Below are 23398 nucleotides of genomic sequence, written 5' to 3' on the forward strand. Positions count from 1 at the left end.
AGCCCGCTCCGCTCGACTTGGAAAGCTTCCCTTCCCCGGAGCCTGTAGGCAAGAGGATTTTTCGAGCCGCTGATATCCAGGGCCTTCAGTTGGGGCTTAGAAAGTTTTCAAAAGAGGAATAGAGAGAGGGGAGGATCAGCAAGCGTGCGGCGCGGGGGAGAGGCCGCCCGAACGGCGGCGGAGAGGTGAGGCAGGGCGAGGACGGGGGGCTCAGCCCGCAGCCCCCTGCCCCGGGTGGGTGCTGCGGGGTCCCGGGTGGGTGCTGCTCGTCCCGGGCAGCCCCACGCCTTGCACACCCGTCCAGCTGGCGTGCACGTGCCTGAGTGTGCACACGCAGGGGGACGCACGCCCCAGGACGCACGCGTGCGGCGTGACACGCGTGCACGGGCGTGCACACGCACGGGCACAGCGGCACAAAGCCCCCCCCCCCCCTCCCGGCGTGCTCACACGCGTGTTCGCCCCGCGTGCACGCGCCGACACGCATGCACGCGCACAAACACGCGTGCACGCGCCTGCACACGCATGCACACCCATGCACACGCACGCAGCCTCGTGCACACGCATGCACACCCGTGCACACGCGAGCAACTCCAAGGTCCCACGCGCGTCCAGGCGCAACCCTCGGGGGCGCAACCCCCCCCCCCGTCGTGCAAAAAGCCGCCCCCCCGAGCCCCCCCAAGGCCCGGGCCCCCTCTCGCCCCCCCGCCCCCGCTCCCCCCTCCCCACCTTTCCCGAGTTGCCGCCCCCGGCCCGGCCCCGCCCCGCCGGCAGCGCGCACTCCGGGGCGGCGCGGCACGGCTCGGCACGGCTCGGCACGGCTTTGCACGGCTCGGAGAGGCTCGGCACGGCTCGGAGCGGAGCCAGCGCAGCCCGCGGCCCTTCCCCGGCCCCTTCCCGGCCGGGCCATGCTCTAGCAGCGGCGGCGGGGTCGAGCGGGGCGGCGGGGCAGCGGCCCCCCCCCCGCGCCCCCTGCCCGCAGCGCGGCCGGGACGGGAGCATGCGGATCCTCTTCCTCTGCCTCCTGACTCTCGCTGACTCCTACGGGCAAGGTAAGAGCCGGGCAGCGGGGGCAGCGAGGAGCCTGGCACGGCTCGAGGGCACGGCCCGGCTCGGCACGGCTCTGCCCGGGGCTGGGACCCGGCTCCGGACCCGCGCGGTGCCGCCGCGCCCCGCTGGGATGCGCCCGGCTCCGGCCAAGGGAGCCCGCGGCTGGCTCTCGGGGGGGGCTCCCGAGGCTACGGGGGGGCCGGGCATGGTCTTGGGGGAGCCCCCCAGCGGGGGCTGGGATCCCCGGGTTTGTGCTCGTGGACCCCGGCTGGGGAGCCGCGTCCCCGGGTTGGGACCAAACGGACCCCCCCTTGCTGCGTCCTGATGCAGCCCGGGGTGGGCTCTGCTTCGGGGCAGGGCCCCCCCAGTTTCGGTCCCGCTGGATGCCCCCCGGTTGGGGCCGTGCCCCCCGCAGGGGTCCTGCCCGCCCCCCACCCCCGGTCCGGTCCCGCTGGAGCCGGGGTGAGGCCGGAGGAGATGGGGGCCGGGGGGGCCGCGGCGCTCGGACGCAGGAATTTGTCGGTGCTGGGGCAGGCGGGGGGGGACCCGGCAGCTCTGGGGACCCCCACAATAGGGGGGGACGTGTGTGGGGGACCCGGCCTGGACGTGGCGATGCTGGCCCAGCCGTCCGTCTGTCCGTCCAGCCAGGATATCTCGGTGAGAGGGGGCGAGCGCCGGGGGCAGCCGGGACCCCCAGCTCCCAGCCTGGGCAGCGCTCAGGAGCGGGGCTGGGGACAGCGTGGGGCACCCCCTTTCCCCCCCCAAATCGTTTTAGGGGCTTGCTGCAACCCAGGGGCTCGCCCGAGCCCCCCCACGTCCCTACATGACCCCCCCCAAATGACCACACGGAGCCATCGAGGGAAACTGAGGCACGAGGCACCGCGTGGCCAAGGTCACGCAGAGCGAGGGGTGAGGGGCTGGGGGCAGCCCCCGTGCCCCCCCCGGCCACCCCGACCACCAGCGGGGCCCCACAGCACGGGCACCGTGCGTGTCACCAAGCTGCTGGGGTCTCAGCTGGGGTGTCCCCCCCCCACCCTGTGTCCCCCCAAATGGCACGGGGGGGGGGGGTCGGTGCGTGGCCAGGGTCGGGCACTCGAGGGCATTGCCCTGCGCCGAGCCAGCCCCCCCCCCGCCTTGCACAGCCTCCGGGTCCTTCCCTGCTGCAAAATCCAATCTAATTTTTAATTAAGGGGGCGGCGTTGCTAAGATGCCAGGAACAAAAATGAGTCGAACCGGGGGGGGGGGTTTCAAAGGAGCAAGCAAAGCCTCTTAGAGGGCCGGGGCCGGGGCCGGGGCCGGGGGGGGGGTCGATCCCAGGCTCCCCCGCGCAGGGCTCGGGGAAGCGCCGCGGGGCTCCGCTGCCCTCCCAGGAACAAAAGCGCCCGCACGGTGCCATGTGCATCGCGCCGGCCTCGCCGCAGGGACGAGCTGGATGGGCTGCGAGGACGGGGATGGGGGGGGGGCAGCACCCCCCCCCCCCCCCCCCAGCATCCCCCAGTCCCCCCCGGTCTGAGCGGCCCCGTCCCGCCACCGTCCCCATCTGGCTCCTGCCACCGCCAAGTTTCGCTTCTGCCTCCCCGCGGCCCCGCTCCAAGGTGGGATGCTTGGGGGTTTAGGGGGGGGGTGGGAGGGGAGCAAAACCTGGTGGGCTCCCCCCCACACCCCGCAGCCAGGCGTGTGGGTGCCGGGGGGGGGGGGGGTCTGTGCCATTCATGGAGTTCCACCCGCTCGCACAAAGATGTTGAATGGGTTTCATCACTCTTCATTTCTCACTAAATAATTTTCTGTATCTTATCTAAATGAAACCCATTATTCTTCCCCCCGTTTCAATCACTCGCTGTGATTGCGCCTCAAATTGAAATATTTATTCATTTTCTGGGCGATTCTTCTTCTCCTTCTCTCTGTGGGTTGTTGTGTGTGGTGCTTTTTTTTTTTTTTTTTTCCCTCTTTCCCTCCCTTCTTCCCTCCCAAGGAAGAGCAGCGAAATTGAAACAGCGGAGAGATGGCGGCGGGGGCTCGTCCCGGGGCTCTGGTGCCGGTGGGGCTGAGCTGAGACCCCACGAGCTCCCTGCACGCCCCAGGGGAACGTGGCTGAGCCCCGCTGCCTTTGGAGCCCTCACCCCTGGGTGCATCCCTGCTGAAGGGGCAGGAGTGGCACCGGGCGCTCCGAGGTCAGGCCGGTCCCTCTGTCCCCCTTGCTGGTGCCTTTTTTTGGGTGGGGAGCGGCTGCAGGGCTCTGTTCCCACCACCCCGTGCCCCTACAGGCACCCTAGGGTGATGCCAACCACCCCGGTGCAGCACCAGCATCCCACAACCTGGGGCTGCCCCGGGTTTTTGGGGCAGGAGGGACGGTGCCGGGGCACGGGGCCACCCTTCTTGTGCCAGGGACGAGGTGGCTGGGTGGGGGCTGCACCCCAAATCTGGCTGCTGGGGACGGGTGGAGGCAAAGGGGTCTCGGTGGCCACGGGGGGCTGCTGGGGGTGGTGGCGGGCACCTGCCCGTGCTCCCCTCCCGGGGCCGTGGTGGCTCGGCTCCCCGCGTGCCGCGGTGGCGTGATGTGATTTGTGAGCTGACCGTCGTCTGCTGCAGGGTAATAAAAGCCCCCGGGAGAGCTCCCGAGCTGCAGCGTGGCGGCCGGGGAGGGTGGGAAGGTGGCCCCGGTCCCTGAGGCTGGGGGGAGCCAGCGCTTGGCGTTGCCCCCCTCCGTGGGCACAGGGGGAGGCTGGAGATGTTCGGGGAGCGAAGGAGCCGCCGGTGGCTTTGGGGCATCCCCAACGCCCGCTTCACCCACCCGCAAAGCCCCGTGCCACACTCGGCGTGATCCTACAGCGCTTGTGGACCCGTGCCAGCTGTCCCCAGGGTCCCCTCCGGGTCACCGTCATCGTCCCCGTCACCCTGCAGTCCCCAGAACACCTCGGAGGAGGAGATGGAGCCCCAAAGGGTCACCGCGCGTCCCCCCAGCCCCACAGCGAGGAGGACCTGGGGGTGGCACCCCCAGCCCCGCACTTTGCCACCTCCCCATTCCCCGCAGCGCCCTTCAGCGATCCCAGTTTGGCCAAACTGGGATCAGAGCAGCCTGGGATTAAGGTGCTTAAGCGCAGGGGGATGGGGCTGGCAGCATGGGGTGCCCGAGACCCCCGGGTGCTCCCCCGTGGGGCTCCAGCACCGGCACGGAGAGAGGACGGGGGCTACGTGGGGAGGGTCCCGACCTCCCCAGGAACCCCAAAGCTGCTTTGTGAGCGCCGGGGATGCCGCGGTTTTGTGCGGGGTCCTGCCCCGAGCCCGTGGCACATCCCTTACAGAAGGGGCCGGATCCTGCCCCGGCACACGGCGAGCCCCAGCTCAGCCCCACAGCGGGGCCAGGGCAGCTTTTGGGGCCGGCGGGGACGGATCCTGCCCCGGCAGCCACGGCCCCGTGCCGGGACTTGCCTGGGCCGCCCGTGCCAGGGCTGAATCGGCCGCTCCCCAGCTGGGGCCGTGGTTTAGTGCCGGGGAAGCATCCCCGGGGGGGACACAGCGGCCCCGTCCCGCTCCCCTCCTCGCAGCCTCCTGCCCGTTCCCTGCAGGGCCCCCACCTCCGGCCGTCCCCCCGCCTGCGGTGACCTCCTCTCCGAGGTGAGAGCAGGGTCGTCGGCCACCTCCGCCCCACCGACCCGAGCCGAGCAGCATTAATTACATCCCCAGCCTTTAATTCGAGCTTGATTTAATCCCGAGCCAGCTTTCCTCCTGCCCCACCTGGCCCTGAGCCCACCTGGGCTCTCTCGCCACCCCCCATTGGGCACCCATGGGTGCTCGCCCGCCCCGCTCACCCCATCCTTGGGACCACCAGCCCCAGCCCTGCAGCACCCACCTCGCCAGCCTGCGGGGATGGACGGGGACCACCACGGCCCCAAGAAGCCCCCCGCTGTCCCCTCGGTGTCCCCTGCACCTGCGGGACCCCGGTGGCCCCGTGGGGTGTCCGGCAGGGACACAGCCCCCCCAGCAGCGCGGGCGGCGGGGGGCTCGTGGCTAACTCCCCATAAAGGTTCCCCTAATTGCTTGCCTTACCTCAGGTTTTATCATCAAAGCATCCGTTATTCCCTCTCCAGCCTCCTTTTCTTTTTATTATCTCTTAATTAATCACTCCAGCTTTCACACTTAGCAGATAATTACAGTCTCCTGGGTGCACGGCTCATTTTCATAACCTCCTGCTCCCAGCCGGGGGTGGGCACGGCGCGGGAGGGCACCGGGGGGTGTGTGTGTGTGTGTGGAGGGGGGGGTGGACACCGAAGGGACCCGTCCTGCGCCCGCAGCGGGACCGCGGCACCCTTGGGTGCCCGCAGCCCCACCTGGAAATTGAACATCGGGGCTGAAAATTGGCAGCGAGGGGGGCAAAATCAGGCAAAAGCCATCGTGTGGAGTGCCGGGGGGGGGCCTAGGGTGCCAGGGGTCCGGGCGGGAGGAGGAGGAGGCTCGGGGCAGAGTTAAGGGGATGGAGGGAGCCGAGCGCGCAGCGGGGTCCGGGCGGGGGGCTCGGAGCAGGGTGGGGGGCTCGGAGCCAGCCAGGAGAGGACCCGGGGTTGGGGGACGGCTGGGGGGGGGCAGGAGGGGGTTCGAGGAGCCGAAACCCTCGGAAAAAGGCGCAGGGAAGGGAAAAGGGGGGGAGCGAGGCCTTTTTCTGCAAGGGCTGGAACATAATGGGCTGCCAGCGCTGCCATGGCAACGGGCGGATTATGATCCAAATGGAAATCAAAATAAGAGGTGGGGGGGGGGGGGGGGGGGAGAAGAAGAAGAAGAAGAAGGAAAAAAAAAAAAAAAAAAAAAAAGCGAAAAGAGTGGAGTAAAAAGGAGGAGGGGAGGAAAAACAACTTTTATTTCAAACCCGAGAGCGGCCGTGCGCCGTGCGGGGGTTGCCATGGGAACGGGGGAGGAAAAAAAAAAAAATAAAAAAAAAAAATTAAAAAAGGGAGCAAAAACCACGCAGGCGGGCGTGCGAGGGGGCGCGCGTGGGTGCACGAGGGCGCACGTGCCCGGCTGGGTGTGCGAGGGGCACGAGGGGACCCGCTGGTGGCACCGGGCCCCAGGCGGTGACACCCGGAGCATCCCCGGCCCCCGCTCCCTCGCCTCCTTGCGACGCCCCTCCTGGGGGATTTGGTGGGAAAAGGGGAGTTTTTGGGGGCGGCCGGGGAGGGTTCCCAGCCTCCTGCGGTGTTTTGGGTTGCACGAGGCTCGGCCCGGGGTTGGGGGGCGTCGTGGGGGCTTGGGGATGGGGTGGGGGGCGCGGCGGGTGGATGGGGGCTGGGGGTGACACAGGGAGGTGACAGGGGTTGGGGACAGCTTCTGCCAGGGATTTCTGGCAGAGATTTGGGGGAAACTGAGGCACGGGGCCTCGGCTGTCCCCGGGGAGGGCTGTGGGGCCAGGGCTCTGCACGCAGCGTGGCCATAGCAAACGGGGAGCAGCGGGGAGCACCCCAATAAATCCAAGGACACCCCAAAAAAGTGCCTGTGCCCCCCCCCTTTCCGCCCCGTGCCAGCCCCTGCCCGCTGCGGGATCGGGGCCGGGCGCGGGGAGCTGAGGGTTAAGCGCCGGGTTTCCTTTCTCTCCCTCTTCTTCCAGAGAGCCTTGGCAGGAAATTCCTCAAATTCCAGGCTTGTAGGATCATTGCTGGGCTCTGACCGCAGGAGCGCAGCCAGGGCTGCTCCAGCTTCTCCTTTGCGGGACTCGCAGGGGCCGGCGGCGAGGGGGGGGCTCCAGGGTGGCCCCCACGGTGATCCCAGCCCCGTCCCCGTCCCCCCATTGCCACCCCACAGGGACCCCGGCGCTGGGCTCGGCCCCATTTGGCCAAGCTGGCCTTGGTGGGCACAAAGCCCCACGGGACCCCCTCGTGTCACCGCCCCGGGGGTGCTGGCGGGGGGCGGGTGCCCTGCAGACCCCCCCCCACCCCACCCCATTCCCCACCCAGGACCCCAAATTTTTTGGTGGCGGGCACAGGATCGGGGCGGGCTGAGATTCCTGCCCCTATTTTCTGGAGCGGAGGGGGAAGGGAGCGAGGGGCCAGGAGGTGGGGGGGACAACAAGGGTGCCCCCCCAAAAAAAAACAAACAACTTGTGGTTTCGAAGGGGTCACCGCGCCCCACTCGAGGTTTCCACCAAACCCCCCCTTTGTGAGCCCAGCACCCCAAACCACGCTGGATTTATCCAGCACCAGGATAAATCCGGGGGGGGGTTCCTGCCCCGTGGCACCGAGGGGGGGTCCCATCCCCAGCCCTCGGCCCGGGGCTGCTCTGCCCCATCCTCTCGGGGCCCCGTATCGGAGGCTCGCGCTCCCAGCTGCTCGTCCCGATTCAATGTGAATGATAATCCCATTATTAAGAGATGTCTCATTAAGACATCTGTAACGAGAGCGCTTACCAGCAGCTCGGTGGAAGGGTGCCAGCCCCGTTTAAATATTTCTTTCCCCTCCATTAATGATTAGGGAATTTGGTTTTTCTTTTTTTTTTTTTTTTTTTTTTTCTTTTTTTTTTCCCCCTCTTTCCCAAAGAAGAAGTCCCCTCCCCCCGGCGCGCACACACAAACAAAAGTCTTAATTAGACATTGTTCCTAACAGGGATATTACACAAATTAATTAAACTCAAGCCAATAAACAGCCCTGCTCCATAATTCTGACAGCCCCAGAAATGAAGAGGAAATAACGAGGGCAGAGGCGCCGCCAGCTCCCGGCTCGCCCATGGGTGGGGGGGGACGGGGGCACCCTGGGACCCCCCCGTGGGGGCTGAGCATGGCGTGGGGGGGGAGCAGCGGCCGCACATCTGCAGCCCAGGCCTTTGTGCGAAGGGCAGCGAGGGGAGGAGGAGGAGGAGGAGGAGGAGGAGGAGGGGGCTGGGGTGCGAAGGCTGCCCCGCTCTGCTGAGCCAAAATGCACAGAGCCCGGCATGGGTGCACTCGGGGAGGGTGCACGTGGCTGCACGTGCAAGGACACACACACACGTGCATGCACACACCCGTGCACACACACACACACCCGTGCACGCATGCACACACACGGGTGTGCACAAGAACATGGCCTGTGCTTGTGCTCGCAGCTGCTGTGCATGCACATCGCTGGGCTGTGCACACCCGTGCAAGTGGTAAAGTTGGTGCACGCACGTGCACGCTGCTGGGCAAGCATAGGGACGTGCACACACGCATGTGCACACACGCATGTGCATGCACTCCTGTGCAAGCAAGCATCTGGTGCATGCACACACACGTGCACGTAGTCCCGTGCAAGCATCTGGTGCATGCACTCATGCACACACACACACGTGCACGCACACTCTCCTGTGCAAGCATCTGGTGCATGCACGCTTGTACACGTGCACATGTTCCTGTGCATGCACTTGCACACCCGTGCACACTCCCGTGCATGCACAGCGCCGTTGCACACTCGCTCCTTCCCGCTCATGAAGCCGCTGCACCCCACTGCGGCCCCTCGCTCCGTGCCCGCCGGCCGTGCCCGGCCCCCCGTGCCCCCCAGGCGCGCCGAGCCTTTGTCTTTCTGCCTGGCTGCCCCCTTTCAAGGGGCCGAGGGCCCTGAAAGGCGCCGAGGTTCTCACACAAACGCCGGCCGCCGGCCGCTGCCTCCGGGCAGGGCAGGTGGGGGGGAGATGGAGACCCCGGCCCCAAGGTGCTGGAGGGGGCTCGGGGCTCCTGGGGGCACTGGGGTCCCGCAGGTGTGATTGCTTTGGGGGGGTCAGGGGGACTGTGGGGACCCCTAAAGCAGGGTCCTGCCAGGATCAGCCCTCGGAGCACCATGGGACAGCGCCTTGGGGTCGGCCCTGAGTGCTGTGGGGCAGCAGAGGGGTCCCCAGAGGGGGCCTGGGGGGTTCCAGTGGGGAATCTGCGGGGGCAGCAACGGGATTTTTGTGGGACAGCAAGAGAGTTCCCGTGGGGCAGCAGCGGGGTTAAGGCGGGGGGGCAATGGGGTTCCAATGGGATAGCTGTGGGCTTCCCACGGGGAAATGAATGGGGTTCGTATGGGGGAAAAGTGGGGCTCCAGGGGCTCCCCACAGGGCAGCAAGAAGCCCCCAAACCCCCCACCCCAGCCCCCTGGTGCACGCAGCTGAAGGGGCAGCGGGGTGGCCCCATGGGGACGCTGGCCCCGTGCCCCCCCCCCCAGCCCAGCTCGTTTGCCATACGGCAATAAAGCACTTCATTTATTCGCTTCTCTATTTTCTCCCTCTCCCTGCCCAACGCTGGTTTATATTTTATTGGCATCTTTGCTGCGCTGAAAGTAATGTAATTACGAGGGGAATTTATATGTTGTTTCGTAAGTCGGGAGTTCATTTTTTTTGTATTATTATTATTAGGTGGGGAATATTTAAGGCTCCTCAGGAACGAAAAATAGAACCCAATTCCACCGCGTCATCTCCCCCGGTATTTATGCCTCTTCCCAACGAGGTTTCAATTGAAAATCGCTCCGTATGTTCCCAGCGCCGCGTTATTTTCTCCCCGTGGCTCATCACGAGCCGGTGCCTCCTCTCCTCTTCGTCCCTCCGGGTCCTTTGCCATCGCTCGTGGCATTTTGGGGCTGTCACAGCCGTCCCCAAATCCTTGCCGTGCGCATCCCGCTATCGAGGCGCTTTCCCCGTGCCTCAGTTTCCCCAAAAAAGCTGCCTTGCAGGGGGGGGGCAGCAGGGTGTTGGGGCCGTGTGTGTGTCCCCCCCCCCCAGGCTCTCCTCCTGCCGTCCCCAGCAGCGCAGGCGTCCCCGCCGCGGTGACACTGATGGGCTGTGACACGGCGGGAGGTGCTGGCCGCCCGCGCGGCGGCGCGGCGCCCGTCTCCTGCCCGGGAGGTAATCGAGGTGGAATATTTGATCGGCCGGGAAATGAGCTGCTAAATTTGTTGTGAGATTGGTGTCACAAGCAATCGCGGCGGCGCTCCTCGGCCGGCGGGGGGGGGACGGCAGCGGCGGGGAGCGAGGGGACCCCGCGGGCTGGGGACACCAAGTTGGGGGGGGGGCGCTGGCGGAGCCGGTGGCGCTCCAGCTGCTTCGGTGGCACGGGGGGCACGGAGATGTCCCCGCTGCAGATGTCCCCGATGTGGAGATGTCCCCGCTGCGGAGATGTCCCCGCTGCAGATGTCCCCGATGCGGAGACGGCCCCGATGCGCACCCCACGTGCCGCTGCCCCCCGGGGACGCCGCGCCTGGTGGCACGGCCAAGGTCACCGTGGCCAGGGCGCGGGGAGGACGGCGGGGACCCGGCGTGCCCGAAGGCGGCGGGGAGGAGGGGAACCGATCTCCTCTTCATTTGTTTTTATAATTCTGCCTTTTAAAAAATGAAAATAACTGGAGCATCCCTTCCCCGGAGAGCTTTGCTACCACCAGCTTCGGCAGCGGGAAGCGGAGCAGAGGGGTGGGGAGGGGGGAGAGGCAACGGAGAGGCCCCCGCCAGCCCCGTGCCAGCCCCGCGGGGACACTGGGGACACCCCGGGGCCACTCCCCGAGATGGCGGCGAGGGGCAGGGCTGGATGCGGCCCCGGCCCCGCCGTCGGCCGCCCTGGTGCCTCCCAGCCTGGCGCTGGGCGCGTGCCAGCGATGCGCTGGCGTCATATGATGGTGGTGAAATACTTTCCGTTCCTGCTGGGACGGGAGGGCCGGGAGCGGAGCCGGGGTCCTGGCTCTGGAGGCAGCCACTGGGGGGGGAAAACGGGGACAAGGGACAGGGATGGGAATGGGGACAGGGATGGGAATGGGGACAAGGACAGGGATGGGGACGGGAACATTGATGGGGACAGGGACAGGGATGGGGATGCTGGCGTAGGGGGTGCAGGGGCTGCTGCGGGATTCAATTACCGAGGAATTAAAGGATGGTAATATTCAATTAATGTCAATCGGAGCGGGATTAGAGGCAGGAGATGTTGTCGGATGGGTGGGACGCAGATTGGATGGGGTTGAGCTTGGGGCTGAGAAAGGAGCGGGGCGCACAGGTTGGGGCTTTGGCCCCAAATGGTGCAGTTGGCATTGGGATGGGCACCCCAGCATCCTCACTCCGTACCCCAACATCGTCCTGCCGTACCCCAGCGTCCTGGCACCGCGTTCCCATCAGCGTTCCCGTCCCCGCTGCCCACCCCTCTGGCCACGGTAGCGTTAAAAAAGCGAAGGGGAAGGAGAAGAAAATAGAAGAGGGCATTGAGTGACTTCAAACAAGGAGCGGAAGCGGCTCCTCCTGCCAAGATGCTTTCAGAGCGCGCGGCTCGCGCTGTTCCCGGGCAGCGCTGTCTTGCTGGGGTAATCGCAGCGAAGCAGCCTCATAAATTGTTGATGGCAACGGGGACCCTCTCTAGCAAATATCAATTTGCTGGCTGCGAGCTGCGGGCGAGCGTGCTGCCGGGCTGGGCTGCCACCCGGGTCCCCGTCCCGCTGCTGTCACCCACCCGTGTGGCACGGGGACACGGGGACGCTGCGGGAGCAGGTTGGGGGCATCCCCAGCCGCAGGGTTCCTCTGCCCCAAGCCTCATCCCAGCTCCCGTCCCTGCTCCCCGTGGTCCTGGGGTGGGTTCGGGGCTGTGGCTGCCACCCTGGGTTGGGGACACACGCGTGGGGCTCCGTCCTTGAGGCCACCACCGCCACCAGCCACCCGCGTCCCTGCCCCGAGCCGCGGCTGGCTTGAGCAGAAAGCCCCAAATTGCCGGAGCCTAAAATAGCTGCTGCTCCTCGGCAGATGGGGCGGGAGGACGGCGAAGTGCCAGGCTCGATCACGTCTCCGCTCCGCCGCGTCCCCCGCCAGCCGCGGCACCCGCCCGCTGCACGGGCACGATGGCACCCGCGGGCTGTGCATGTCCCCCCCCCCCATCTCCCGATTTTGGGGACACGGTGACACCGGCGACAGCCCCGTGCCTCGGTTTCCCCACGCTGGCGGTGCCCGAGGTCCATGCGTGGCACCGGCCGGGGGATTTTTGGGGCCGGCCGCAACGCTTGCGCTTTTTTCCATCCCATTGCCTCGTGCTGGGTGACAAGTGGCTCGGGGCGCCGGCACCGGGGCGGTGACAGCGCGGTGACAGCGTGGGGGCAGAGGGGACGCAGGCGGCAGAGTGGATGCAGCCAGCAGCGTGTCCAGGGGATGAGGACAGAGCAATGGGGACAGGGACGGGGACAGGGCAATGGGGACAGGGATGGGGACAGCGATGTCCCCGGCTGCAGCAGCCACCCGCGGCCCCGTCCTCCCTCCCGTCTCTCCCTTTCCGCTCTGCCGGGCAGGGCCACAAGGAAGCCAAATCCTCTTTTCTCTCCCACAGAATAAAACCAGTGGAGGGTGGGATTTTTTTTTTATATTTTTTTTTTCCCTCCCTGTGTATTTTTATATTTTTTTTTCCCCCCAATATAAATAGAAGCGAACAACTCGGGAAGAGGAAAGGGGAAAGGCTTAAATTTAAAAGCGGTGAGAAGAGGAAGGGGAGGAGGGAAGAGAGATAAAATAATAAAAAAAAAATAAAAAAAAAAACTCGAGCGCGGAGAGATTTAGCTCCATCTGAAAGCTGTCAGCGCGAATAAAAAGCTTTTCTTTGAACCCTGAGTTTAATAGCGAGAGGAGAGAGAGGGAGATTGGAGCACCAGCCCCAGGGCTTAATCAGACCTTCATTTGATAAATAGAGGGAGACAGGGCCGGGCGTGTGGCTGGGTCCCCGCCGGGTCCCTCCGCGGGAGCCCCCCGCGTGCCCGGGCACCCACGGGTGGGCACAGGCTGGGTGCGCACCCCCGGCACCCCGCGGCCGTGCCCCGGGGCCTCGCCGGGGATCTGTGGGATCTGTGGGCTCCTTGGCACAACGTCAAGGACCCGCCGCGGCGAGGGACGCGCGGTGCTCGCTGTGCCGGGGCCGAGCCCCCCCCCCCGCATCGCCCTGCGCCAGACTAAACAGCGGCGGGGACGGGATGGGACTGGGACGGGACTGGGATGGGACTGGGATGGGGATGGGGATGGATATGGGGACAGGGATATGGATGGGGACGGACAGGACGGTGCCTGCAGCAGGGTGGGGGGCACCCGTGCGCCCCTCTTTGGCATCCTGCGGGTGCCACCGGGTGCTCTGTGTCACCCCGTGGTGGCCCTGTGCTGTCCGTGGGTCCCCGCTGTCTGTCTGGCTGGTGGCCGCAGCCCCCCCCCACCCCGCGCTGCCTCCCCCCCTTCCCCAGCTCTGATCTTCCCCCACGCCCACCTCTCTCCAGGCACCTTCCTCTTTGATCTCCGCGCTGCTTTTTTATTCCCCCCCCCAGCTCCATCCCTCCCCCCGCCTCTCCCATTCTCTCCTTTCCCTTTATCTCCCTCCCTCCCCCTGTCCCTGCTCCCGCTCCTCTCCCAAAACGCTGCCACGGGGGGGGGCCACGGGGCAGGGACATCTGAGTGTTCCCAGCCACCCCCTCCATGCCCAGGGCCCCGTAGCCGGCTGGGGGCACCCCGGGGTGGGGGTTTGGGATGCCCACGCGGGTGAGATGTGACCGGGGGACACCGGCAGTGACCGTCCCCGAGTCACCGCGGGTCCCGGTGGGCTCTGCGAGGGGCTGGCTGCAGGGCTGGGTGCCCCTTCCTCAGCACCCTGGGGTGCCCCTTCCTCAGCACCCTGGGGTGCCCAGTCCATGGGTCCTGGGGTACCAGGAACTGGGGTGCCCACATCCTGGGGATTTGGGGATGCCCGAAGCCACGTGCGGGCTGGGGGGGGGTCTCTCCAGGTGCCTGGGGGCGAAGCTTTGGGGTTGGTTCCTGGTGCTGGGGCACAGCCAGGGGGTGCTGGGGGCTCCCCGGCAGCGGTGGGGGGATTTGGGGAGCTGCCGGGGGCTTTGGCTGCAGGATCAAAGGCAGAGGGGGCTCAGAGCACCCGGCTCTTGGGGACAGAGCACACCCAGGGGACACAGAGCGCACGGTGCTGTGCCATGGAGGGCCGTGCCGTGCCGTGCCAAACTGTGCCATGCTGTGCTGAACTGTGCCGTGTTGTTCTGTGCCATAACGTGCCGTGCCGTGCCGAATTGTGCCGTGCCAAACTGTGCCGTGCCGTGCCGAGCCGTGCCGAGCTGTGCTGAGCCGTGCCAGGCCTCGCCGGGCCACGCAGGCGGAGGCAGAGCTGGGGACTTAGCGGCGGCTTCGTTATCTGCAGCTCGCTCATCCCCAGAAGGGATTTCTGCCTCCCCCTCTCCCGCTCCACAGCGGAAATCATTTGAATATTTTAGCAAGAGGCTTTCAAAGCGGGGGGGGGGGGAGGCGAGCACAGGGGAGAGAGAGGCAGCTCCCCTCTGCCACCCCAGGGGGGCCCGAAACGCCCCTCACCCCACTGTCCCCATGCTCCCCAAGCGGGTTGGGACCCCGGTGTGCCCAGTTCCCCCTTTTTGCCCCCCCGCACACGCATGTGACACCCCCACACGCATGTGACACGCACCCCGCGCTCCCCCCGCTGCCCTCCCGGTCGATGCCCGCTCGCCGCGTGACGGCCGCGGCACCACGGGGACACGGCCTGGGGGGCTGGGGACGGCGCTGGGGACCCCGGTGCTGGCAGTGCCGGCACAGCCCAGTGCCACCAGTATGACGGAGCACTGGGCGCTGTGGTGCGGGGCGCCCTGGGCCGTCACCGATCCCCGTCCCACGTCCCCAGCGGCGCAGACGCGGTTCGTGGAGGAGCCGGAGGATCAGACCGTGGTGGCCGGCCAGAGGATCGTCCTCTCCTGCGTGGTGCTCAACTACTCCGGGATCGTGCAATGGACCAAAGACGGGCTGGCCCTGGGGATGGGGCAGGGCCTCAAAGGTACCCGGGGGGGGCTCAGGGGGTGTCACCACATGGTGACACCATGGGCGTTATGGCTTCTGCGGTGCCGCAGCCCCCATTTCCCAGCTCCGTGTGCCGGAGCGGGGCCACGTGTGCCGTAGTGAAGCTCTGGCAGGGACGGGGCGCTGCTCTCTGCTCCTTGCTGCACGCACCAGGGGCCCTGCGTGGACCGGGGATCCTGCATGCATTGGGGTCCTGGCGTGTGTTGGGGTCGTGCATGCACTGGGGTCCTTGCACACGTTGGGGTCCCTGCACGCCCAGGGATCCCTGCACGCACTGGGTTCCTTGCATACATTGGGGTCCCTGCACACACTGGGGTCCCTGCACCCATTGGGGTCCCTGCATGTACTGGAGTCCCTGCATGTATTGGGGTCCCTGCACACCCTGGGTCCCTGCACACTTTGGGGTCCTGCCCGCACCGCAGTCTTTGCCTGCGCCCATGTCCCTGCACACCCTGAGGACCCCCCCGTGCCCCGGGGATGCCGCGCGTGCCTCACACAGCCAGAGCTGGCACCAGGTGGCGACCAAACCCCAAGCCCCGGCGAACCGGGCTCAGAAATTTGGGGGCACGGGGAGCACCCAGGGGGTCCCGTCCCCTCGGCGCTCACCCCGCGCCGTGTCCCCGCAGCCTGGCCGCGTTACCGCATCGTGGGCACGGCCGACTCGGGCCAGTACAACCTGGAGATCAGCGACGCCGAGCTCTCCGACGACGCCGTCTACGAGTGCCAGGCGACCGAGGCCGCGCTGCGCTCGCGCCGGGCCAAGCTCACCGTGCTCAGTAAGGAGCCCGGCTCCCCCCCAGTTATCCCCGGGTCCCCCCCAAACCCCTCCCGGACCCCCCGAGCCAGCCCAGGCAGGCGCAGGGAAGGGGCTGCCGGTGCCTACGCCGCCGCCTCCCCCTTGCCTTGCCTCCAGCAGCCCGGCTGTGCCATTATCTTTAATGCCTTAATCTATATTCACGCCGTGGCTGAGTTACGGGACCTACGAGTGCAGTAACTTTGATTTCCCCGACTTTTGTGTCTTGTAAAAAAAAAAAAAAAAAAAAAAAAGGAAAAAAAAAAAAAAGATGCTGCCGGAGCCGCAGCGGAAATGTTGCATGAACGGGGTTTTGGGGCGGATTTCTTGCTTTTCTTAATTTATTTTTTTTTTTCCTCTCTTTCTCCTTCTTCCCCTGGCGTTGAAATTCCCATTAGAAAGGCAGGAGATAAAAGGCGCGCGGGTGGGAGCTGTGGCTGGGGGCACCGAGCTGTGCCCAGGGGGGTCCCCCCCAACTCCTGCTGAGCTCAGGGGGTCCCCCTGTGTCCCCTCCCCCAGTGTGGGGCTCACATAGGGCAGAGGGCTCCTAGGATGGGGGGTCCCCATCAGCCATTCCTCCTGCACCCAGCCAGCACCCGGGGGTGTTTGCAAGCAGCCCAGCCCCTCCCTCAGCACAGCACGACCCCCCCCAAACTCCCTGGTTCCCTTCTCCCCAAGAGCCCAGCCCTAATAAATCAGTTTCAAATCAAGGTTTTAGCTCCTCAGCTTGGCGTTTGTGGAGGGCCCCCGGTGTCCCCAGTGTGTCCCCAGTGTCCCCAGTGTGTCCCCAGCGTCTCCAGTGTGTCCCCGGTGTCCCCAGTGTGTCCCCGGTGTCCCCAGTTCGCCCCCTGTCCCCTCTGCAGTCCCCCCCGAGGACCCCACCATCGACGGAGCCCCCGAGATCCTGCTGCGCGCGGGGACGCCCTACAACCTGACGTGCCGGGCGCGCAGCGCCAAGCCCGCCGCCACCATCGTCTGGTACCGGGACGGGCTCCAGCAGGACGGAGCCATCACCACCACGGTACCGGCCGTGTCCCCACCCCATTCAGCCCCCCCTTGGCCCCTCCGTGGCCCCGTGAGGCGCCGGAGCTGACCGCGAGCCCTGTCCCAATCTCCCTGGCAGGAGGTGCTGGCTGACGGCAAGCGGGAGACGACGACCAGCCAGCTGGCCATCAACCCCACCGACCTGGACATCGGCAGGGTTTTCTCCTGCCGCAGCACCAACGAAGCCATCCCGGCGGGGAAGGAAACCTTCGTCAAGCTCAACGTGCACCGTGAGTCCTCAGCAGGGGCGGAGGGGATGGAGGGGACGGAGGGGACGGTGCCGCGGCACGTGGGTGTCACCGGCGCAGAGCGAGGAGCTTTCAGGGTGCTGGGTGTTGTGGGGTGCTGGGGGGCTCCCAGCCCCGTGGTTTGGGGGCCCCCAAATGGTGTCTGGGTGGGTGGGGGCCGAGGTTGCACCCGCTGGGTTCACCGGAGCCGGGCTGCGCCGGCGTCAGGCGGGGGCCAGCTGGGGACGGCGCGGTGAACACCGACCTCCAGTGGCTGCTGCGGGAAGGCTCGGCCCCGCCGGGTCCACGGCCACGGTGGGCACCCAAAGATATTGGGGATGGAGGGTGCCTGCTTCTGGAAGGGATGGGGGGCACCCAAATCCATCAGGGATGCTGGATGCCCACATCTAGAAGGGATGGGGGGCACCCAAATTGATCAGGGATGGTGGTTGCCTGATTCTGGAAGGGATGAGGGGCACCCAAAGCAGTCAAGGATGGTGGACACCCATAGCTTGAAGGGATGGGGGGCACCCAAAGTGGTCAGGGACAGTGGGCACCCACTTCTGGAAGGGATGCCAGGCACCCAGATGGATCAGGGATGCTGGGCACCCCAAAAGACCATCGCAGTTTCGGGGCTCTCCCCCCGTGCCGTGCCGTGCCCAGCGCACGGGGCCGGCTTTGCTGCGCCGGGCCGGGGGCTTCTCCCCTCGCCCCCTTCTCTCTCTCTGCCACGCTGAGCCCGCCCCAGCGGCCGCGACGGCTCCGTCCGCCTTCCCGCAGATCCCCCGACTGTCACCCTGTCCATCCAGCCCCAGACGGTGCAGGAGGGCGAGCGGGTCGTCTTCACCTGCATGGCCACCGCCAACCCCGAGATCAAAGGCTACAGGTGAGGAGGACCCGCGGACCCTTTTGGGGGGGGCTCCCCCCGACCTCCGGGCTCGATCCTCGGGGCCGGGGGGTGCTGAAGCTGGGGTCTTCGCTCCTTCCAGGTGGGCCAAAGGGGGGGTGATCATCGAGGAGGCCAAGGAGAACAAGTACGACACGCAGGTGGACTACACCTTCTTCACGGAGCCCGTGTCCTGCGAGGTGCACAACGACATCGGCAGCACCAACGTCAGCACGCTGGTGGACGTGCACTGTGAGTGGGGCAGCCCCCCCCAAAACACCCCCAACACCCCCGAGACCTCCCCCCCACACCCCAGGGCTGCCTCCCACCCCCCTCCCCAACCCTCCCCTCTCCCCGCCAGTCGCCCCTCGCATCATGGTGGCCCCCAAGCCCACCGTCACCGACATCGGCTCCGACGTGACGCTGACCTGCATGTGGTCCGGCAACCCCCCGCTGACCCTCACCTGGACCAAGAAGGAATCCAACATGGTACTGAGCCGGGGGGGCTCAAGAAGGGGCTGTGCCCACCCCCACCAGCCCTTCTGAGCCCCCCCCTCGCCCCCACCCAAGGTGCTGAGCAACAGCAACCAGCTGTACCTGAAGTCGGTGACGCAGGCGGACGCGGGGCAGTACATCTGCAAAGCCATCGTGCCCCGCATCGGCGTGGGCGAGCGCGAGGTCACGCTCTACGTCAACGGTGAGCGGAGAGAGGGGGGTGGTGGGACCCCCACCCCGGTGCCGTTGGGTTTCGGTGACCCTCCCCCCACTTCGTGTCCCTCCCGCAGGGCCCCCCATCATCTCCAGCGAGGTGGTGCAGTACGCGGCGCGCGGCGACCGCGGCAAGGTGGAGTGCTTCATCGGCAGCACGCCGCCGCCGGACCGCATCGTGAGTGAACCAGGGGGCCCCGTCCCCATCCCTGTCCCCATCCCCGTCCCCATCCCCTGGGGGGGCACGGAGAGGCGCTGACGCAGCCCCCCTCTGCCAGGCCTGGGCTTGGAAGGAGAACGTTTTGGAGGCAGGGACGCTGGAGCGCTACACGGTGGAGAGGACCAACACGGGCAGCGGGGTCCTGTCCACCCTCACCATCAACAACGTGATGGAGGCCGACTTCCAGACCCACTACAACTGCACCGCCTGGAACAGCTTCGGGCCGGGCACCGCCATCATCCAGCTGGAGGAGAAAGGTACCGGGGGCACGGCGCCGCGGCCACCGCCGCCGAGCCGCCCGGCCCCGGCTCACGTCCCCGCGTCCTCTCGTCCCCCTGCAGAGGTCCTGCCCGTGGGCATCATCGCCGGGGCCACCATCGGGGCCAGCATCCTCGTCATCAGCTTCCTCGTGGCGCTCGCCTGCTTCCTCTACCGGCGTCGGAAAGGAAGTGAGTGGGGGACGGGGACGCCACGGATGGGGACAGGGACAACATGGATGGGGATGGGGAAACCAGGATGGGGACAGGGAAACTGGGATGGGGATGGGGACGCCGTGGATGGGGATGGGGACACCACAGATGGGGACGGGGACACCATGGATGGGAACGGGGACACCACGGATGGGGACAGGGACACCACGGATGGGGATGGGGAAGCCGTGGATGGTGACAGGGACACTGTGGATGGGGACGGGAACACCACGGATGGGGATGGGGAAACTGGGATGGGGATGGGGACACCGTGGATGGGGATGGGGACACCACAGATGGGGATTGGGACACCACAGATGGGGATTGGGACACTGTGGATGGGGACAGGGAAACCAGGATGGGGTTAGGGTGCCGTGGATGGGGACGGGGACACCACAATGGGGACAGGGACACCACGGATGGGGACAGGGCGGGGGGACTGGCCAGGCTGTGCCCCCTCCGTGCCACCTCCGTCCCCGCGCGTCCCCAGGTCGCAAGGACGTCACCCTGCGCAAGCTGGACATCAAGGTGGAGACGGTGAACAGGGAGCCGCTGACGCTGCACGCGGACCGGGAGGAGGACACGGCCAGCGTCTCCACCGCCACCCGCGTCATGAAGGCCATCTACTCGGTAGGGGATGGCCCACAGTGGGGCCACGCTGCGGCCAGGGCTGCCGGACCGTGTGGGGTGGGAGCGGGGAGGGAATGAGGCCGTCTGTCCCCCTGCAGTCCTTCAAGGATGACGTGGACTTGAAGCAGGACCTGCGCTGTGACACCATCGACACCCGCGAGGAGTACGAGCTGAAGGTCTGGTCCTGGGGGTGGGGATGGGGTGGGGTGGGATGGGATTGGATTGGGATTGGGATTCGGATTGGGATTGGGATGGAGATGGGGATGGGATGGGATGGGATGGGATTGGGATTGGATTGGGATTGGGATGGAGATGGAGATGGAGATGGGATGGGATGGGATGGGATGGGATGGGATGGGATGGGGTGGGATTGGATTGGGATTGGGATTGGGATTGGGATTGGGATGGAGATGGAGATGGGATTGGATGGGATGGGGATAGAGGATGGGATGGGATGGGATGGGATGGGATGGGATGGGATGGGATGGGATGGGATGGGATGGGATGGGATGGGGTGAGAATAGGGTGGGGACAGGGGATGGGGAAAGATTGGGGATGGGATTGGGATGGGGATAGGGATGGGGATGAGGTGGGGATGGCAATGGGGATTGGATGGGATGGGATGGGATGGAATGGAGTTGGGATGGAATGGGATGGCAGAAGGTTTTGAGGGGATGGCTGGCACGGGATGAGGATGCAGATGAGGATGAGGATGGCCTGGAGACGGGGATAGGGACAAGCACAAGAAAGGGGACAGGAACAGGGGCATGAAAAAAGAGCAGCTCGGAGGCGAGAAGGGACCAGATCCTCGCCCACCCCACCCCACCCACGCTCCCCTCCCACCTTCTTACCCCTCCCCATCCCCGCAGGACCCCACCAACGGCTACTACAACGTCCGTGCCCACGAGGACCGCCCGGCCTCCCGCACCGTCCTCTACGCCGACTACCGCACGCCGGGGCCGGGGCGCTACGAGGCGAGGCCCCCCTCCCGCCTGTCCCACTCCAGCGGCTACGCGCAGCTCAACACCTACAGCCGCGGCGGCCCCGCGTCCGAATACAGCGCCGAGGCGGCCGCGGGCACCGGGGCCCCCCCGGGGACGGCGGGGGGCGAGACGGCCAGCCAGCTCTCCTACGAGAACTACGGGGGTCACGGCGCCTTCCCGGCCGGCGGCGGCGGCTACGGTGGCTACCGGTTGGGCTACGGGCAGCCCCCCAGCTTGGAGCGGGCGCCCTACGACGCCTACGACCCCATGGGCAAGTACGCCAGCGCCACCCGCTTCTCCTACACCTCCCAGCACTCGGACTACGGGCAGCGCTTCCAGCAGCGGATGCAGACGCACGTCTAGGGGTTGTGGGGGGTGGGGGGGGGGGCGGCGGGGAACCCGGCGACTGTCCCCTGATATTCAGGGGTTCATCCTGACCCCCCCCACCCACCCACCCCTCGCCCCGCTTCTCCGTGCGCCGGGTCCCTTCTCTTCGAGCTTCCACTCCCCGCTGGGATAGCGGTTGTCTTCGCGGTACCTTCCCAAAGGGGCGCGGGGCGGCCTCCCCCTGGCCCCGTGCCCCCCATCCCGGCCCCTTTTCCCCCTTTCTGGCTCCGCTGGGAAGTGGGGGGGAGCCCGGAGCCTTCCCCGATGGGGGCTCAGCCCCGCACACCCCGGCCAGCGCCGCCCGTCCCGTGGCACACGTGCGGACGTAGGCGCTGCGTTTGGCTTCTTTTCTCCCCAAAATGCCCCGGCCCAGCCTGTTCCCGTTCCCTGTGCCTTGACTTTCGGGGTTGGCCCACGCTCGGGGCCGGCTCCCTCCCGTCCTTCCGTCCGTCCGTCTGTCCCACAAAGCCCCCGCTCCCACCCTGCCCCGAGCCGGTGAGCAGGGGGCACCCCGCTCACCCTGGGGGGTCCCGGTACGGCGAGACCCCAAAAACGCCCCCAAATCAAGGGGACAGGGGGCCCTCAGTGAATGTATTACAGGGATATGGGATAGGAGCAGCTGCTGGGTGAAGGATTTCGGTCCCCAGATGGGCACCGGGACCCCAAAATAAGGGGAACCCCAGAACAAGCAGGACCCCAAAACATGCAGGACCCCAAAACATGCAGGACCCCAATTCCCTCGGGAGCAGGGAGCCGGGCTCTGGCTGGGGCACGAGGGATTTCGGGGGCACTTTGTGAGCTCGATGCTGGGGAGGTTTAGGGGAGGTTTTGGCTTCCCAGCTGCATCCTACCCAGCCCAGCTCTCGGTACCGGCACCCTACAGACTCGGGGGGGTAGGGGGTCCCCGCGGACCCTTGGGATTAGGTACGAAGCACCCTCCCCCTGCCTGCCCGGCTCTGTCCTGGGGATCGGGGCGAGCTCGGTGGCCCCCATCCTGCAGAGCCTCCTCCTCCTCTTCCTCCTCTTCCTCCTCGCTGCGGAGCCGGCCCCGCGGCAAGCAGGTACGATTCGGCCGCAGGACGGTTCGGGAAGGAAGGGGCACGGCACGGGGAGGGGGGTCCCCAATATCCCAACCCCCTTTCCCCGTCCCCATCGGGTTAAACCTCGACCCCAAAGGTACTGTCAGGACGGTGCTGAGCCCCCCCCCCGACCCCCGGCCGGCCGTTTCTTGCGATGGTGCCTGACTTAACCCCGGCTGTCGCCCCCAGATGCTGCACTCCCACCGTCTATAGCAATAGCGTCCCGCCGGCCCCGAAGCCAAGCTGAAGCTTTAAACTCAACTCCCTGGGGCAGGGGAGCGGGATCGGGGCCCCCCCGGCCCCAAAGGGAGCCCCGGGCCAGGTGGCAGCACCCCAGGGCGCGGGGGCGAGCGGGTCCCCTCCTAGCACAGGCTGTTTTAGACCCCCCCCCCCCCTTCCTTTCCCCTAGAGACACGTATCTGTGACCCCTGCCCCCCCCAAGCCACCGTTTTTTTATTTGTCCTTTTCCTTTTTTTTAAATATTATGTACTATATTTTTAGTCTTAAACACGATATATTATATATATTTAATTTTTTTATATATATATTATAAATATAAATGTTAAAAAAAAAAAAAAAAGAAAGGGCTGCGGTTTGCCTTTGTAGCATCTCGGGGGGGGGGTCTTTGCCAGCGGGGCTGGGGGGAACGTGGGACCAGGGGGGATGATGGAAGGGGGGGTCCCCAGCCACAGCACCCCCCGCGCTGCCTCCGTTGACCTATTTTTTATTTTTTTTGCCCAAGCTTTTCAGGAGGAGCCGCTGCCAAGAGGGGCAGCGGGGGGGGGGCGCTGGCAGCCCCTCCGCACCCAGCCCAGTTTTATTTCTCCCAGCCCCGGCTGCGCCAACGGGCTCGCTTAATGATTTTGTTTCCCTACGAACGCAGGCCTATTACTTTGCGCGCTTCCACGCCTGGTTTATTATGCATGAAGCAGGCAATTTGCCTGCTGCTCCCGGGACCCATCTTTAAAACAAAAAGGTGCTTTGTCATTCCTAATGGCTTTTGCTGGAGCGTGGAGCGTGCGCTGGGGCGGACGGATGGATGGAAGCATGGGGTGGATGCGTGGAGAGATGGATGCGAGGGGAGAGGCGTTAAACCCCTGCTCTGCCCTAACCCCTTTTTCTCTTGCCATGAGCGAGTTTCGCTGGCCCTA

The 23398-nt window shown here is 66.2% G+C and overlaps 1 protein-coding gene across 1 annotated transcript; it reads left to right on the plus strand.

Moving 5' to 3' along the window:
- Positions 1–852: 852 nt before the first annotated feature.
- Positions 853–22755, plus strand: KIRREL1 (kirre like nephrin family adhesion molecule 1). The gene is made up of 15 exons (XM_032204654.1): positions 853–1049; positions 14648–14797; positions 15447–15596; positions 16477–16634; positions 16737–16887; positions 17665–17770; positions 17874–18022; positions 18132–18259; positions 18341–18467; positions 18556–18656; positions 18757–18955; positions 19040–19147; positions 19659–19798; positions 19897–19974; positions 20668–22755. Exons 1-15 carry the CDS (start codon positions 998–1000, stop codon positions 21142–21144), a joined length of 2274 nt encoding a protein of 757 aa, XP_032060545.1. The 5' UTR covers positions 853–997; the 3' UTR covers positions 21145–22755.
- Positions 22756–23398: the final 643 nt, after the last annotated feature.

Source organism: Aythya fuligula, chromosome 28, assembly GCF_009819795.1.
Source record: "Aythya fuligula isolate bAytFul2 chromosome 28, bAytFul2.pri, whole genome shotgun sequence".
Classification (NCBI taxonomy): Eukaryota; Metazoa; Chordata; class Aves; order Anseriformes; family Anatidae; genus Aythya; species Aythya fuligula.